Below are 18,263 nucleotides of genomic sequence, written 5' to 3' on the forward strand. Positions count from 1 at the left end.
TTGACGCTTGGCATAACTTGCATCTAGACATCTCCTTTGTAGGAAAGAAAAACTCACATCTTGCATATCTGCAGATTATGCCACCTTGAAAATTCTATAACCGCTTCCGTTGCCTCCCTTCAGCCCTCTTGTTTTGTAACTCCTGTGATTCCTGCAGCAATTGTGTGTCGAGGTTGGAAAAAGCTACTGTAGCCCCTAGCCTCCGAATGATTGATTGCTCTTGCTGGTTCTTAGATGCTGATTGATGGACCTGTGCTATTCTGGGTTTTATAGCCAGTAGCAAAATTGCACTTTACAATGATGTAATGTGAATATCACCATGGTAACGGGTTATAACAGACCAGTAAAGAAATGGGCAATTACTGAACGCACAGTTTCAGTAGCTTTGAGTCTGGTGAGAGTTCTCCATCTCATCACCCATTCGGAACAGCATGTTCTGGGTGAGGGGCTGCACAGTGGTTAGCACTGCTGCCTCACAGCGCCAGGGACCTGGGTTCGATTCCCGTCCTCGGGTCACTGTCTGTGTGGAGTTTTCCCCTTCTCCTCGTGTCTGCGTGGGTTTCCTCCGGGTGCTCCGGTTTCCTCCCACAGTCCAAGATGTGCAGGTTAGGTGGATTAGCCATGCTAAATTGCCTCTTAGTGTCAGGGGGACTAGCTAGGGTAAATACCTGGGGTTATGGGGATAGGGCCTGTGGTGGGATTGTTGTCGGTGCAGACTCGATGGGCCAAATGGCCTCCTTCTGCATTGTCGGGATTTTATGATTCTAATAATGTAACACTTGAGCACGTCACACATTCACCAAGTGACCAGCCTAATGGGTTTTCTACGTAGTATACATGGGTGGATGTGGCTGAAACATGCTTGGATTGCAGGTGTTTGTGTTCTATTTCTGCCATGATTCTGTCTCACGTGACCTCTTAGGCGCTTCCATGCTGGAGGAATGTAGCTGATGATTCTTTTCATCAACCAAGCATCTCACGCACACAAATCCATCCCAACCTTTGAGTTCCCAAACCAAGCTCTTGAGAAATCGACATGTCAGATTTCTGGCTGCCCGTTACGGCTGCGTTGGCAAGCTCGGTACTGCTTGACCTGTTGGAACCACACTGCCCATTAGACTACTAGCCTGCAAAGGTATCTGCAGCAAACGGTACAAAACATTAGTCCGCTCTTGCGGGTTCACCGTACCTGTAGGAGGCCCTGTGGCACAGTGATAGCGCCTCTACCACAGGACCCAAGCTCCTGGTTTGAGTCCAGTGCCTGAACTTGTTGGCCATGGAAGGATCGTTCATAATGAGATCATAGATCATAGAATCCCTACAGTGCTGAAGAAGGCCATTTGGCCCATCGAGTCTGCACCAACCACAATCCCACCCAGGCCCTATCCCCATAACCCCATGCATTTATCCTAGCTAGTCCCCCTGGCAGTAAGGGACAATTTAGCATGGCCAATCCACCTAACCCGCCCATCTTTGGACTATGAGAGGAATCCGGAGCACCTGGAGGAAACGCACGCAGACGTGGAAAGAACGTGCAAACTCCACGCACAATGACCCAAGCCGGGAATCGAACCCTGGTCCCTGGCGCTGTGAGGCAGCAGTGCTAACCACTGTGCCACCGTGCCGCCCCATAATAATCTGGTTGAACAGGCTGGTAGGGAGCTCAGGAATCATTCCACCACTTCCCTCACTATTCCCCAAATGGTTAGAAAGAGTGTGGGTGTGAAGATACGCCAAAAAAAACCAAGCCTGTGAACCTGACTATCCAGTCAATCATCAGTAATGTCCTGTTGATCAGCTTGGTTGAGGGAAAGGCTTACCCGGACGCTGCCTGGTTTGGAGGGTATTAGCTATGAGGAGAGATTGGACAAACTTGGTTTGTTTTCACTTGAAAATCTGATAGAAGTTTGCAAAATTATGAGAGGCACGGATAGAATGGAGAGTTGGAGTTTTTTTCCCCAGGGTAGAGATGTCAATTACTGGGGGCCTAGGTTTAAGGTAAAAGGGGGAAATTTTAAAAGGGGGAAAGTTTAAAGATGTGAGAAAAAGTTTTTTTACACAGAGGGTGGTAAGTGCTTGGAATGCGCTGCCAGAGGAGGTGGTAGAAGCAGATACAAAAGCGACGTTTAAGAGGCATCTTGACAGATACATGAGTAACAAATAAACCTGTTGGACTTTAACCTGGTGTTGTGAGACTTCTTACGATACATGAGTAGGCAGAGGATAGAGGGATACGGACTGTACAGAGGTTCAAGGTCTTTAGTTTAGAAAGACATCATGTGCCAATGCAGGCTTGGTGGGCCGAAGGGCCTGTGCTGTACTGTTCTTTGTTCTTTGATTACAACAGAAGGTTAACTTTATACAAGCTTTCATTTTAGAATCTTCATGTGGACATAGAATCCCTACAGTGCAGAAGGAGGCCATTCGGCCCATCAGGTCCGCACCGACCACAATCTCACCCAAGTCCTATTCCCATAACCCCACATATTTACCCTGCTAATCCCCTGACACTAGGGCCAATTTAGCATGGCCAATCAACCTAACCCGCACATCTTGACTTCCAAGGGACGTGACTGGATGTGTGGATCACATTCCATTAGTTGCACTCCACTGCGTAAATGACCAAACTCTGTGAGAACAAATGGCCTTGTAGTATCAGGACACCACTGTTGGGTTAAAAGATTCATTTCATTGAGCAAGACCTATCCCAATCCAAGAAGGTGCACCACCTCCATCCCAGGGGCAGTTAGGGATAAGCCAGTGAGACTCTCATCCCGTAAAAGACTCGGCAAAAAGATCCACCTGCATCCGAGGGCTGGAGAGGGAAGGATGCAGCGATCTAGAGCAGATTCTGGATACACTGGGATTGTGCTCCATTTACTTGGAAGATCCATTCGGAAACCCTTGGACAGAAGTTCTGCCCATGTTTCCCCCACCATGGCAGGAGGCATGTTGTTGGGGGGGGGGGGGGGGGGGGGGGGGGAAGTGCCTGAATTTCCCTGGGAAAAGAGGAAGTCACTAGAATTCAGACGAGCTCGGAGCGGGTGCGGTGTGCTGGGGAGTGGGGAATGTTTCCAGTGTCTGGGACAGAATGACTCGGAACTGAAAGAGCCGAGAATTTCTCTTTCGGTCTGTTTGGGTCTTGGGAACCCAGGCTGACTGTCTGTGGGGCTGTTCCACTTTACAACAGCAGTCAGGCTAGGCAGTGACAAGTGTGCTTGTAGGCACCCATGATCCTTAGTTTGGGGTTAAGATAGATGAGGAATCCACTCTGTTCAGCCCCTATTTATGTCGGCAGAGCAAACGCCCCAGGAATTTTAGTTCTCTGCATTACACAGTGGAGTCTAGTTTGTCCATGGAGACAGATTCACTGAGACAAGTGTAAGAATGAAGGTCAGAAGCTGGAGAGAATACCCTGAAAGCAAGGGGAGGCACGGTGGCACAGTGGTAGCACTGCTGCCTCATAGCGCCAAGGATCCACGTTTGATTCCCGGCTTGGGTCACTGTCTGCGCGAAATTGGCATGTCCTCCCCATGTCTGCGTGGGTTTCCTCCGGGTGCTCCGGTTTCCTCCCACAGTCTGAAAGACGTGCTGGTTAAGTGCATTTTCCACGCTAAGCTCTCTCTGTGTACCCGAACAGGTGCCAGAGTGTGGCGACTAGGGGACATGCGGGTTAGGTGGATTGGCCATGCTATATTGTCCCTTAAGTGTCAGGGGGATGAGCTAGGGTAAATGCATGGGGTTACAGGGATAGGGCCTGGGTGGGATTGTGGTCAGTGCAGACTCGATGGGCCGGATGGCCTCCTTCTGCTCAGTAGGGATTCAATGATTCTATGAAGAAGACCCAGATAAGGTGAAAAAATGTGTTGAGGATTCGGGAGTTCTGGAGTTAAGAATCCAAACTATGGTTGAGAACGCTTAAGTGGGAGACAGGTATACCTGAGACTTGGATTTGGTAGGAAACCAGGGAGAAATGGCGGAAGGACACTTATTACTTATTATACAATTTATCCAAACTTTCAATTAGGTTTTTGGTGGAACTCCAAGTAAATCTGATCGGAAAAAGAGCCTTTTAGAAAACTAAAACCAAACCAGAAAGTGCTGGATGTGATAACCCTCCGTGAGTCAACCCCCTGCAATTCCTATGGGCAATCTCTAATTGATCTCCGTGTGGGCCTCACTGAATACGAGTTCCCATGGTAACGGGTAATGGTGGAGCTCGTCACCTGAGTCCTTTATAAGGCAGGCATCAGGAAGGGTTTGCAGAACTATTGCCCCAGTTAGCCCTTATGTATGTACGCCATGGAGTACTGGCTTCACTTTATGTTTTACAATGATTATGTTCCTTCCCAATTGGGCCTCCTGAGTTATTAAACATAAGAACATAAGAACTAGGAGCAGGAGTAGGCCATCTGGCCCCTCGAGCCTGCCCCGCCATTCAATAAGATCATGGCTGATCTTTTCGTGGACTCAGCTCCACTTACCCGCCCACTCACCATAACCCTTAATTCCTTTGCTGTTCAAACATTTTATCTATCCAAATTGCACTGGATATACTCAACAGGTCTGGCAGCAGCTGTGGAGAGAGAAACTGAGGTAACCGGTGTGATTCTCCCAGCCGATTGCGTGGCTCTCACAGCCGGGGGGAGGGGGGGGGAAGGGGGGGAGGGTGCGGGGCGGCTGCAGGTGGGGTGGGGGGTGGAATTGGGAGATCGGGACTACTGGGGGTGGGTGGGGTGGAGATCGAGGCGGGCAGGGGTGTCGGGGCTGGCCTGGAGACGCCTGGGAGGCCAGCAATTGGGGGGCCGGGGTGGGTCGGAGGGGCTGACCAGCGATCGAGCCTTACTGTGGATTGGCGATGCTAAATTGCCCCTTAGTGTCCCAAGATGTAAGGGAAGATAAAGTCACCATCATCCCAGATAACCATCGGCTCCCCTTTGAGGGGAAGAGCTGACTGGTGGTGATTTCACCTGAGGGTCACCACACCCTGAGGGTGCGGGGTGGAGCAAGGTTGAGAATAACCTCAGCTGGTACGGGAATTGAACCCACGCTGTTGGCCTCGCTCTGCATCACAAGCCAACCATCCAGCCAACTGAGCTAATCGACCCAAGATGAGTAAGTGGTAGTATTAGTCATGTTAAATGCCATGGGGTTAAGATGCTCTGTCAGAGAGTCAGTGCAGACTCGATGGGCAGAATGGCCTCCTTCCGCACTTTAGGGATTCTAATGGGGTGATTCTCCCATCCCGCTGCACTGCTTTTGTCGCCAGTAGGCTGGGAGACATGAGCGGAGGCCGTTTCTTGGGGTTCCCGCTGGGGACCATGACCTCCACGATTCTCTGGCAACCGGATTTCCGGCACTGTCAGCTCTGTGCCAGAAATTTATGCAAATATTCATTTGCATTTGATTTCAATCCCACCAGCAGGCCTGGGACTGAAATCTTCGGGCCCGCTGGCACCTCCCCACAGGAATGGTTTACTCCAGCGGGGTTAACTATAGCTCCCCACTTGTGGGGAGCTGGTGGCCCGAGCACACTGGAGTGAAGGGCCATAGAGGCCCCCCCCAGAGGGTCGGCAGTTGGGGGGTGCCCCCTGGACATTGCCACCTTGGCAGTGCCAGCCTGGGCCCCTTGGCACTGCCCAAGGGCCAAAGTTCCAATGCCCAGGGGGCACCTTGGCACAGGCCGATTGGGCATCGAGCAGTGCCAAGGAGTGGGGCCAGATGGGGGCGGGGCTTCTGGGGGCCATCGGTGGTGGTGGGAGTTCCTGCTGCCACTCTACATTTGGGCTGAGTGACAGAGGGAGGGAAATCAGCGATCAGGGCTGGCCATCGGGGTGGGGGGAGTGGGTCAGCCCGCTGGGGGATTGGGCTGCCGGTGTGGTGGGGTGGGGTGGGGGGGGAGGGGGGGGGAATCGGGAGATCGGGGCTGTGGGGTGGGGGGGGGAGGGAGCTTCGAGGTGGGCTGGGGGCGGGTTGTGGGGGATTGGGTTTGAGGCTGACCCGAGCATGTTAGGGGGGCCAGCGGTTGGGCTGTGGATGGGGGGGGGGGTCGCGGCGCTGGCCACCGATTGAGCTGGCCAGTAAGCGGGGGGCTGACAGTGCGGGGTCACTGCACATGCACCGATCTCGACGCTGACGAATCTGCGCATGCGCAGTGGCCCACTCAGCGCTACGCTGCCGGCTTCTACAGCGGGAATGGGCCCTGTCCACAGCTTTTGGACTGATTCACGCTAGTGCACTTTGTAGAGCGTGGGAGATTCATTTTGAAACTCTCGCTGAAAAAAACCAGCGGGATTTACTCCAGTTTTGACGCGAATCCGACACTTAGAAATTTTTGGGGCGAATTGCCCCTCATGATTCTAAGACGGTTACAATATTGTTGTGTTTTAATACTCAGTGATGGAGCAATAACACAGAATCTGTCCCAGTCACCCAAGACACAGCCTGTCCCAGTGAAGAATACAAGAGTTTCTGAGATTCGTCATTGTCAAGACTCAGTTGCTGGACGTGGCCGGGTTAGGTGGATTGACCAATGCTAAATTGGCCCTAGCATCAGGGGGATTAGCAGGGTAAATGTGTGGGGGTTACGGGAATAGGGCCTGGGTGGGATTGTGGTCAGTGGAGACCCGAATAACTTCCTCTGTACTGCAGGGATTCTATATTGATTCTATGGTCCCTGGGTACCGTTTACACATCCCTGAGTCAATGCACTGATGGATTGGTGTGGCGATTGTTTTGGATACTTGAGGATGTGAGGGTGGGGGGGGGGGGGGGGGGGGTTGGGGGGGGCGGGGGTTCAAAGGGCTTGAATTCCTGAAGTCTGCATGAAGTTATTGGGCGGTGAGAATAGGGTTGGATTCAATGAGTTGTATCAGTGTCTTGGAAACCAACCCGTGTGTTACATTGTTCATTTCTGCATTTGTGACAGCTGACGCAGCTTAAATATCGAAAAGCTGAATAATAAATGAGCGAGGGTTGTCGAGGTTAAGTTGGGTATTAAAGCATCTGTCACTGTGACAAGTATTTAATGGTGGGATGATTGGGTGACATTTTTATGATATTCAGGCACTAAATCAGTCTCTAGATATTTCAAAAAGTGGAACTGCTTCTCCACTGGTAAACACAGAAGGTGGGATAGATAGACGATTAAATGATATCGCCAAATCCCTTTTAGAAGAAATTATTTGCACATTACTTTGTCTCCTTATTTTTGCTTGGTATCTCTTTTTGAATTCTTTTGCGTCCTTCCTCTTGTGTAAGTAACACTACTTTTGATGACTTTTCTTACTCTTCTTTGCTAAGTTGATACGTGGCCCGTCTCTCAGTCAGAAGCTTGTGGGTTCCAGCCTCACTCCAGAGAGATAATCCAGGCTGACGCATCAGGGCAGCACTGAGGGAGTGCTGCCCTGTCTGGCTCCCTTGGCTGAGATGTTAAGCTGAGGTCCTATCCGCCTTCCCAGTTGGACGGAAAAGATCTTGTAGGCCCAGGCTCGGAACAGCAGGGGGAGCTCCCCAGCTATCCTGGTATTGAAGTCCCCAACACTACCAAGGGCAAGTTAGCCTGTCCTTTATCTCATTGCCGTTTGTGGGAGCTTGCTGTGTGTGAATTGGCTGCTACGTTTCCTACATTACAACAGTGGCCACACTTCAAGATTGATTACCTGTAAAGAGCTAGGGCTCTGGAAACGTGGTATATAAATGACCAGAGGAAAAGGAATTCATCCATTTTCAGGAATCATAGAATCCCTACAGTGCCATTCGGCCCATTGAGTACTCGCCGAACACAATCCCACCCAGGCCCTATCCCCGTAACCCCACATATTTACCCTGCTAATCCCCCGACACTAAGGGACAATTTAGCATGGCCAATCAGCCTAACCCGCACATCTTTGGACTGTGGGAGGAAACCGGAGCACCCGGAGGAAACCCACGCAGACATGGGGAGAATGTGCAAACTCCGCACAGACAGTCACCCAAGGCCGGAATTAAACCCGGATCCCTGGTGCCGCGAGGCAGCAGTGCTAACCACTGTGCCGCCCCTGATGCATTGACAGAACTGCATGGTTGAGGTGCATAAGAAGGGCCTCAATTCCCTGTTGGGCAGAGTGTTGCTGTATATTATTGAGAGCCATGTAGCCATGGTTAGTATCCAGTATGTATATCCAAATCCTTTCACTCTGCTCAGACTTCAATCAAAAGTCAGTCCTGCCTCTTGCATCTTTGGCAATGATGATATCTTGCATAAAAGGTGACAGAGCATTGACTCCTATTATAAGATGTAAAGAGGCAGGAAAGACCATTTGTTCTGACTTAGCTGATTCATCACAAAACATAAACCTACAGTTTCCTCATCAAAGCTCTTGACTGACATTCAGGATTGAGGCTTCACTTTGTTTCCTGCAGTTTATTCAATTTATTCCAAGTGTGGATCGTTGTCTATACAAGGAAAGTCTTCTAGACATCAGGCTTAAGTTTGCCTTTTGTCCTCTTGTCCTCCTGCCGTGGCGTAGCTTGTAGTACTTGAATCATAGAATCCCTACAGCACAGAAGGAGGCCATTCGGCCCATTGAGTCCACTCCGACAGAGCATCCCACACAGGCCCGCCCCTCTGCCCTGTCCCCTGTATGCCACGCATTTACTCCACAAATCCCCAGAACCTACACATCTTGGGGCACTAAGGGGCAATTTGGCATGGTCAATCCACCTAACCCGCGCATCGTTGGAGTGTGGGAGGAAATTGGAGCACCCGGAGGAAACCCACGCAGACACGGGGAGAATGCAAACTCCACACAGACAGTGACCTGAGGCCGGAATCGAACCCGGGTCCCTGGCACCGTGAGGCAGCACTGCTAACCACTGTGCCACTGTGCTTGAGTTCAAGTCATATTCACTTGTCGTGCTGATATCGATATTGGGCTCATTTTGTTTCGAATGAGTGTAATCTCCATGTAGCCTGTTTATGTTGCCACGTGTGTTAATAGTGCTCCTGATTGCTGCTTTAATACGTGCATATTTTTCATGATCCATCCAATGGTTCTCTATGTTCACCAGATACTGGAAAAATGGAATTAGACATTTACAGTACTTTTTTTTAAGATTTGAGAAGTTTTGCCTTTTGTACAACATTGTACTTGATATCTTATTTGATCTCATTGCTTTGTGTGGGACCCTACAATGCAACAAATGGCTTTTGACATGGCAGTCATGACACTTCCATGTACGTGGAACAGCTATGTCATGTTTGTGACAACGTACTAAGTCAGGGACATAGTACTTCATGATTGTAAGTCTATTTTTTTGAAGCTAAGATCCTATAAAATGGAGACATTTAATGAGATATGATAATGAATAAATAATTATAGAAAAATCAACATCCTTTTCATTGTTAATATCTGGCCAGAGCTGACATCTAAATCCAATACCAGTGGTAGGTACCCGAAGAACTGATACATTGACTAACAGGCATTCAGACTACAGCCTCCTGGTTTGAATAACCTATAGTTTGGATGTGTATCAGATTAACAGAGTTGAGAATTACATTACACGATGCAACATACAACATTGAAACTGACACCTTCTAGCCATTCTCTGGGTAGAGAAGCTATTCCTGAATTCCCGATTGGATTTATCAGTGACTATCTTATATTACTGCTCCCGGGTTTTGGTCTTCTCTTAAACTATGCTATCGAACAGCAGAGGAAAGAATCTCAGCCTGCTCAATCTTTCTTTAGTTGTAACAATCTCTTAATAACAAACCAGCCTCCCATCCATTGACTCTGTCTACACTTCCCGCTGCCTCGCAAAAGCAGCCTAATTAAGGACCCCACGCACCCCGGACATTCTCTCTTCCACCTTCTTCCGTCGGGAAAAAGATACAAAAGTCCAAGGTCACGTACCAACCGACTCAAGAACAGCTTCTTCCCTGCTGCCATCAGACTTTTGAATGGACTTATCTTGCATTAAGTTGATCTTTCTCTACACCCTAGCTATGACTGTAACAGTACATTCCGCACTCTCTCCTTCCCTTCTCTATGAACGGTATGCTTTGTCTGTATAGCGCGCAAGAAACAATGCTTTTCACTGTATACTAATACATGGACTTTAACCTGGTGTTGTTAAACTTCTTACTGTGTTTACCCCAGTCCAACGCCGGCATCTCCACAACATACTAATACATGAGACAATAATAAATCAAATCAAATCAATCACTTTCCAATGAAGTGCTACTCTGCAACTTGAGGTCTGCGCCACAGACCCAGTTGAAGGTAAATCCTCGTCTTCAACTTTATTCAGGTCCTGGTTTTGAGAATTTTAGCCAATGAGTGTAGATTGGCCCTAGAAAAATACTAGCTGTCAAGTTGGGAGTGTTCCTCTTACGTACTGTGTGGTGATTCTTATGGGGCTGGAGCCAATGGTTTGCTATGTTGACACTGGCAACTCTATATTGCTGTTGTTGATAGATATTGGATATAACGGTTCATTTCTCAGGAGATTATTTCAGTAAATGGCATGACGGTAATGATGGCTTGTTTTAAACCAGCAGACCACTCTAGCCTGTGCTGGTTGTGACTCTATAATGTCGTTCAGCTCACCTATTCCCCTTCTCTTTATATACAGGTTATTTTCTGTTCAAGCTCAAGACTCTGGCACAGAAGGATAATGGATCATTTTTAGGTTATAATAACAATAGCTTGTGCTGTTCCCGTCAGTCAGCCAGAGGATAATCTATTTTGAACAATACAGATCGGGTGGCACAGTGGTTAGCACTGCTGCTGCACAGCGTGTTCAATTCGTGGCTTGGGTCACTGTCTGTGTGGAGTCTGCACGTTCTCCCCGTGTCTGCGTGGGCTTCCTCCGGGTGCTCCGGTTTTCTCCCACAGTCCGAAAGACGTGCTGGTTAGGTGCATTGGCCGTGCTAAATTCTCCCTCAATGTACCCGAACAGGCGCCGGAGTGTGGCGACTAGGGGACTTTCACAGTAACTTCACTGCAGTGTTAATGTAACCCTACTTATGACAATAATAAATAAACTTTAAACTGAAAGATGATAGGGTCACGATGGTAAGATCAAATAGGCTGTAGTACATCATTCATCATCATCGTCCTCTTGTTAAAAAAAACTTCAGTAAGTATTTTCGGGGGATTAGCGGGGTAAATACATGGGGTTACGGGGATAGGGCCAGGGTGGGATGCTCTGTCCGAGAGTCGGTGCAGACTCAATGGACTGAGGGGAGGTTAAGTGTGGACCTCACCAAGTATGTAAAACATTAAACAGCTAATGCAGGAGGATTGGCCACCAGCAGAGCTGTGCCAGATGAAGCCACCCCAGCTGAAGTGGATTTGTTTGCTGTTTGACCATCATCTAGGGGCGGCACGGTGGCACAGTGGTTAGCACCGCTGCCTCACAGCTCCACTTGGGTGTTGCCTCATTGTAAGTTACAGAGCAACAGCGTACCTGATAATATTCCAAGATAGAAATTGGACAGCACCTGAAACTGAGTGTGATCCTGACTGCACCTGACAAAGACATGCCAGAGCAGAGGAGCCTGAGGATGCTCCAAAGGGCCCTCAAGCTTTATTATGATCATCCTGAAAGCTTGTGGGTACTAAGCGGACAGCTCACGATATAGGAGAGAACCAATTTTAGCTGTAGCAGTCGAGGGAGGTGAAGGTATAGGCTGATAAGCTGCAGGTATAATGTGGAGCCAGGAGGAGTGTTCACGCTCCTTCCAGCTCCCAGAAGAAAAGACACTTTGGAAAGTCTCGGGGTCCTTGGTTTTGAGCCGCTTCCAGAGGTTTTAAGTTTATTTATAAGTGTCGCAAGTAGGCTTACATTAACACTGCAATGAAGTTACTGTGAAAATCCCCCAGTCGCCACACTCCAGTTCGGGTACTCTGAGGAAGAATTTAGCATGGCCAATGCACCTAACTTGCACGTCTTTCGGACTGTGGGAGGAAACCAGAGCACCCGTAGGAAACCCACGCAGACACGGGGAGAATGTGCAGACTCCGCACAGACAGTCACCCAGGCCAAAATTGAACCCGGGTCCCTGGCACTGTGAGGCAGCAGTGCTAACCACTGTGCCACCGTGCCTTAACAAGAGCTAATAACATCACCCAAGACCTGGAAAAGCTAGTGAATTTAGGAATTCTGGTCGGAAATGAACAGAAAAGCCAAAACTGAATCTTCAGACCAAGCCTGTGTTGTTTTTTTTACAAGATGGCACTGGAGCGAGACGCCTTCTTGCAAGCTATCCCCAGCATACCTTCGAATTTTATCTTTTACTCTTGTTCTATGCTTCTAAAACTTCATTCTAACTTTTTAAAACTCTCTAACAATGCTTTAATTCAACCTCTTCCAGACCTGGCAATTCTTCAGCTTCTTCCCTGCTGCTGTCAGACTTTTGAATGGACCTACCTTGCACCAAGTTGATCTTTCTCTACACCCTAGCTATGACTGTAACACTACATTCTGCACTCTCTCCTTTCCTTCTCTATGAACGGCATGCCTTGTATAGCGCGCAAGAGAAAATACGTTTCACTGTGTGACGATAGGTGGACCCTTTAATTAAATTATATTCATCACTCACTCCCATGTAACATGTGACAACAATAAATCAAATCAAATCAAATCAAAACTGTTAACATAACATGTATCCTCCCAGAAGGTACACAGGCCCTGATTTTGTGCCCATTGACCATGCATTAGCAAAAAGGTAAAGGGTTGCTACCTATATTCGATGTATAATACACTCCAATCTCTGTTATCTAATACATTAAGTTTTCATTGTGGTTGAGGTTTCTAATGGATTTGAGTATATAGTTGTAATTTAATTGGATTTGGGGGTTCAGTAATGCCCATAAACCACTCAAACTTTAATCTAATCTTTTATGATGATAGGTGGACCCTTCAATTAAATTATATTCATCACTCACTCCCAGTCGCCCACACTCTCGATGGCCTTGTTCAAGTGTGAGTGCATTTGCATGAAATGAATGGACTGACCTCTCTGTTGAAAGAGTAGACAAAGAACTTCCATTTGGACATGTTCAGCATTCGTGCTAATATTTGCACAGCCTCATTTCAAAACTACTGTATCTTTGTTCTGATCCTTTCATTGTAACGATGGTCATGTCACCATTTAAGTGTATAATGGAGATGAGAAAGGAAGGGAAACGGAGAGTCAGCATAATCGGAGGACGAGCTGCCGCATCAGGGCTTTGCGCTCAGTTTTACGGTCCTTCTGTAACCTGCCTGCATGCCCCTATTAAGGAATTAAATGGTCAACAGCATGTTGCACAGGGTTAAGGGGTTGGCAGGTCCCTTACAACCACTGAGGAAACCTGCGGATATCTCTCTCTCTCTCTCACACACACAATCTCCTCCGGTTTACACCAAACACAGCGAGGTGTTGGCAGGCTGCTTCTCACGTATGAAGGCCTGCAGCTCAGATCCAGCTCCCCCCGCTCTCAGCCAATCAATAAGGCATTCAGCTCAGAGGACGGCTGAATGGAGCAGCTAATTTTGCGCCGTCCGCCACTCGATAATGAAACATCAGCTGCTGCCTCCTAGTTTTTCAGTCTTAGCCAAGTGACAACGTGTATTAATTCCGTAGTTACTGCCCCTTCAGATGTAATAGATTATCCTCAATTTGTGAAGGCTCCACCAATGCTAGCCTCCTTAAACGCAAGTCTGCAGATTTCATTTGTCAGACTTGATGTTCTGAGTTATGCTTTCTTCTGGAAAAAGGCGAACGTACCAATTTCCACGTACTGTGCGCAGGCTGGTGTATTCATCACATTTTACAAGGCGCGTTAAAGTTAATTTTCACATTTCTGCTAATGGCTCACATCCATTTCACCAGTAGAGCTTTGCTGTTTAATAATGGACTTAACATTTTTTGAAATTTCCGTGGCTTATTACCACAGTAATTTTTCTTTTGACTCTCAGAATGAAGAATAATCTGTGGGTCAAGTTTTAAATTATTGAATGGGAAATGTTTCAGTTGTTATTGTTAAGAGGGGATAACTAAAGTTAAAAAAAAACAAGGGGTTGATTAGAGGCAGATGTTTGGAGAAATGATGAGATGCGAATTTGCCTATGAGCGGAAAACAAGTATTTTACACATGTGACTAGAGAAAACAATGGGGCTATAGAAGTGGTAACTTCAAAGTGGGGAGATAAGGAAATTGACATGTACCTGCCAAAAGCCGATTTCACAGTGGGGGTAAAATCAAAGGGAAAGAAATGATATAACTGTAGAGGACTAAGAAGAAAAAAAGGAGAGAGTCAGCTAACATCAGAACTGCAACAAGTTGCAGCTATCGTCCCCAGAGAGAGAGAACCATTTCTACCTTCGCTGAATCAGAATCTGTTTCCCAGACGTGCCCACCTTAATCATCATAGAAACCCTACAGTGCAGGAAGAGGCCATTCGGCCCATCGAGTCTGCACCGACCACAATCCCACCCAGGCCCTACCCCCATATCCCTGCATATTTTACCGGCTAATCCCTCTAACCTACACATCTCAGGACACTAAGGGGCAATTTTTAGCATGGCCAATCAACCTAACCCGCACATCTTTGGACTGTGGGAGGAAACCAGAGCACCTGGAGGAAACCCACGCAGACACGAGGAGAATGTGCAAACTCCACACAGACAGTGACCCGAGCCGGGAATCGAACCCAGGTCCCTGGAGCTGTGAAGCAGCAGTGCTAACCACTGTGCTACTGTGCCGCCCTGGTTAACCTGGTGGTGGTATTTATTTGCTGGATTTAGCTCATAGGGTTACTTAATATTCGATGTTCTTTGGGAGAAGCAGTGTCTTAGAGTTCAGGTAAAACGTAGGGGACCAAGGGATAGTTTCATGTAAAAGTTTGTGTAGCCATCAGTATCCTTAAGTGTCACAGAGTATTATAATCCTTGTCATGTGTGATTTTGTCTTTGTTTTAAGTTAATAAATATTCTTGATTAATTGTTCACACAACAATTAGATGAACAATTAATAAACAGTCCAAAGATGTGCGGGTTAGGTTAGGTTAGGTTGATTGGCCATAGTAAATTGCCACTTAGTGTCAGGGGGACTAGCAGGATAAATAAGTGGAGTTATGGGGATAGGGCCTGGGTGGGATTGTGGTCGGTACAAACTCAATAGGCCAAATGGCCTCCTTCTGCACTGTAGGGATTCTATGATTCTATGAATTGTACTGTTTCCTCACTGGTACCTGGATGGTACCTCTAGCAACGCAGCACTTCCTCAATGCTGCACTGCTATTCCAGCCTAGTTTACATTTCACAAGCCCCAGAGTGGGGTTTGACTAATTTTCCTCTGACACCTGAGCTACTGAGACAGGTCACGGCTGGGCACTGATGAGGTGTTAAACTCATAATTCACGCAGAGAGGCACCCCAATATTTTGAGAACATTCTCTCAACATGTGATCATCAAATCACTGATGCATAATATATGCTCACACACCAGCATTGCCATTGAGCTAGTCAAGTCTCTGCCTGTAAATGCAGTGGACTGTGCACTTAGCCAGGCCAGCGCTGATTCCTAATGACTGGTCCTTGGTATAATGTCCTGTTCATTCAAACTGGGGGTAGCTGACCGCTATCCATCACTGTTGTACCTTACATTAATCAGCACTGAGCTGTGCACTCGCTCAGTTCAGTTAACCAGAGTTCCTGATTTCTTATTGTTTTGTGTATTTCATGCCACAATGAGGAGCTCCCAGTCTCTGTCGATTCTTTATGGGCGGCACGGTGGCACAGTGGTTAGCACTGCTGCCTCACAGCGCCTGGAACTCGGATTCGATGCCCGGTTTGGGTCACTGTCTGTGCAGAGTCTGCATTTTCTGTCACGACAGCGCAGAATCACCGAGCAGAGACTGATAGCCAAGTTCCGCACGCATGAGGACGGCCTCATCCGGGATCTTGGGTTCATGTCACACTATCTGTAACCCCCACCATTTGGCCTGGGCTTCCAAAATCCTACTAACCGTCCTGGCTGGAGACAATACACACCTCTTTAACCCATGCTTAGCCCTCTCTCCACTTGCACTGTCTGTATCTTAAAGACTTGATTACCTGTAAAAAATCGCATTCCAACCATTATCTTGCAGTTGAGTCTGTGTCTATATATGCCCTGTTTGTGAACACAACTCTCCACTCACCTGATGAAGCAGCAGTGCTCTGAAATCTCGTGATTCCAAATAAACCTGTTGGACTTTAACTTGGTGTTGTGAGACTTGATATATTTCAGGATGGACACACATTTGAGCTTCAGGTCCAAACAAATTGGATATTCACTGATATTTTCTTAAGTATCCAATTCATCTTTTACCCTCTGCCCGGATGACGTAGGTTTCGGAGATGTGAAGTTCAGGTCTCCGGGTAGGGCTCCCTGAGTAACCAGGGCTGTGACTTGTTGCCACAGGTGTCCTTTCATGTTGCAGCAATGTTTCTGAAACCAGTTGTCACGTCTCAAAAGGAGGGTTTCTTTTTAATGTCTAGTTTCTACCATGCAATTAAAGGAATCACCAAAATGACTCAGCAGTCTGAGTAATTGAGTTTGTCTATTTCATGGTCCGTGAATCCAGAATCATTGACATTTACTCAACCAGCTGGCATTTTCAGATATAATTGTTAATTAATTTTGGAATAGAGATGTTGACACAGCCAGAAAGAATCTACTCAGGTCAGTTGAAGGAGATCCAGCAGGATAGACAACAGCCATTGCCATTGTCTGGTGGTGGAATTAGTGAAGGGAATTGTAACCCTTCTCACAGAGACAATGGGCCACATGTTGCGATGCAGAGGTTCATCTCCTTTTGAGAAGCCACGCCAAATCCCTCGAAGAGGAATACCTCGCTTCGTAATCTGTTAAAAGTGTTTGGGAAGGTGTGGACTGTTCTTCATTAACGTTTAGAGGGTCATTAACAGAAAGACCTGACACTCGCTTTAAGCGAACAATTCACAAGTTATTTATTTAACCAACCGGGAACTTTAACTAAACAAGTAACATCTCAATTAAAGTAAGGTTCTACTGGAATGCTGTTCAAACAAATACAAGGATCATTCATTACCAAAAATAATAATTTAGTCACTCTCAAAAATATACAAACATGTTTTGTAGCTTTGGAGAAACCTTTGTAGTTCTTCTGTCGATTCTGCTGTCTGTAAGCTCTTTCTGATTTGGTACCCTTCATTAGATAGATGGAAAGCTCTCTTAAATGATATTTTAAGCTGGCAGGGAGCTGCTCTTGCCCTCTCTAGGTGTTGAGAGGTGGCAGCTCTTCAGTTGAACAACTCTAGGCAGGCTGTTGAGTTCCTCTTTTTATAACTGTGACGACCTATCAATTTTCCTACACCAGGATTGGTCTGATGTCGTCTACAACAACAAATTCAAATTTGATAGGTTCCTGATAGCTGAGTGTCTTCTTTAAACTGATAGGCTGCTGAATTCAAAATTCAAAAGCCTGCAAAGCCAAGGCAACCCTGATGCTTGGTCCTGGTTACAAATGTTGCAATCTGTGTACCCTATGTTCTAAACATCCAAGCACTGACCCAAAACCAGCTTTCAAAGGGACCACACTTCACAAGCTCAACTTCACAACACACAGCACTGATACAACTGACTGAAACTCCGTCACCTTCCCCTGTCTATCTAAACTCATAAAATCTGATGCACAAAATCCTTATTTTGTTGTAACTTGCTGACAGCCTTGTTATGGCAATAGGTTAACCATATTTTCAAAGGTGATTGGTATGCTAAACATTCCCCTGCAGCATGGACACACAGTGGCAGCAGCGAGTAACATCTACAGGATGCACTGCAACACCTCACCAAAGCTCCCTCGATAGCACTTTACAAACACTTGACCTCTACCACCCAGAAGGACAAGGGTAACAGACACATGGGAACACCACCGCCACCTCCTCCAAGCCACCCACCATCCTAACTTGGGCGGCACGGTGGCACAGTGGTTAGCACTGCTGCTTCACAGCTCCAGGGTCCCGGGTTCGATTCCTGGCTCGGGTCACTGTCTGTGTGGAGTTTGCACATTCTCCTCGTGTCTGCGTGGGTTTCCTCCGGGTGCTCCGGTTTCCTCCCACAGTCCAAAGATGTGCGGGTTAGGTTGATTGGCCATGCTAAAAAAAATTGCCCCTTAGAGTCCTGAGATGCGTAGGTTAGAGGGATTAGTGGGTAAATATGTGGGGGTAGGGCCTGGGTGGGATAGTGGTCGGTGCAGACTCGATGG

General features: G+C 47.4%; 1 protein-coding gene across 1 annotated transcript in view; it reads left to right on the top strand.

Moving 5' to 3' along the window:
* Window positions 1–13,125: 13,125 nt before the first annotated feature.
* The window catches only part of LOC144480126 (heparan-alpha-glucosaminide N-acetyltransferase), a 189,123-nt gene continuing 183,985 nt past the window's right edge, over window positions 13,126–18,263 (top strand). Inside the window, exon 1 of the mRNA XM_078199272.1 lies at window positions 13,126–13,237. Coding sequence (XP_078055398.1) covers window positions 13,126–13,237 — 112 coding nt within the window. The remainder of the gene's footprint in view (window positions 13,238–18,263) is intronic.

Source organism: Mustelus asterias, chromosome 28 (assembly GCF_964213995.1).
Source record: "Mustelus asterias chromosome 28, sMusAst1.hap1.1, whole genome shotgun sequence".
Lineage (NCBI taxonomy): Eukaryota > Metazoa > Chordata > Chondrichthyes > Carcharhiniformes > Triakidae > Mustelus > Mustelus asterias.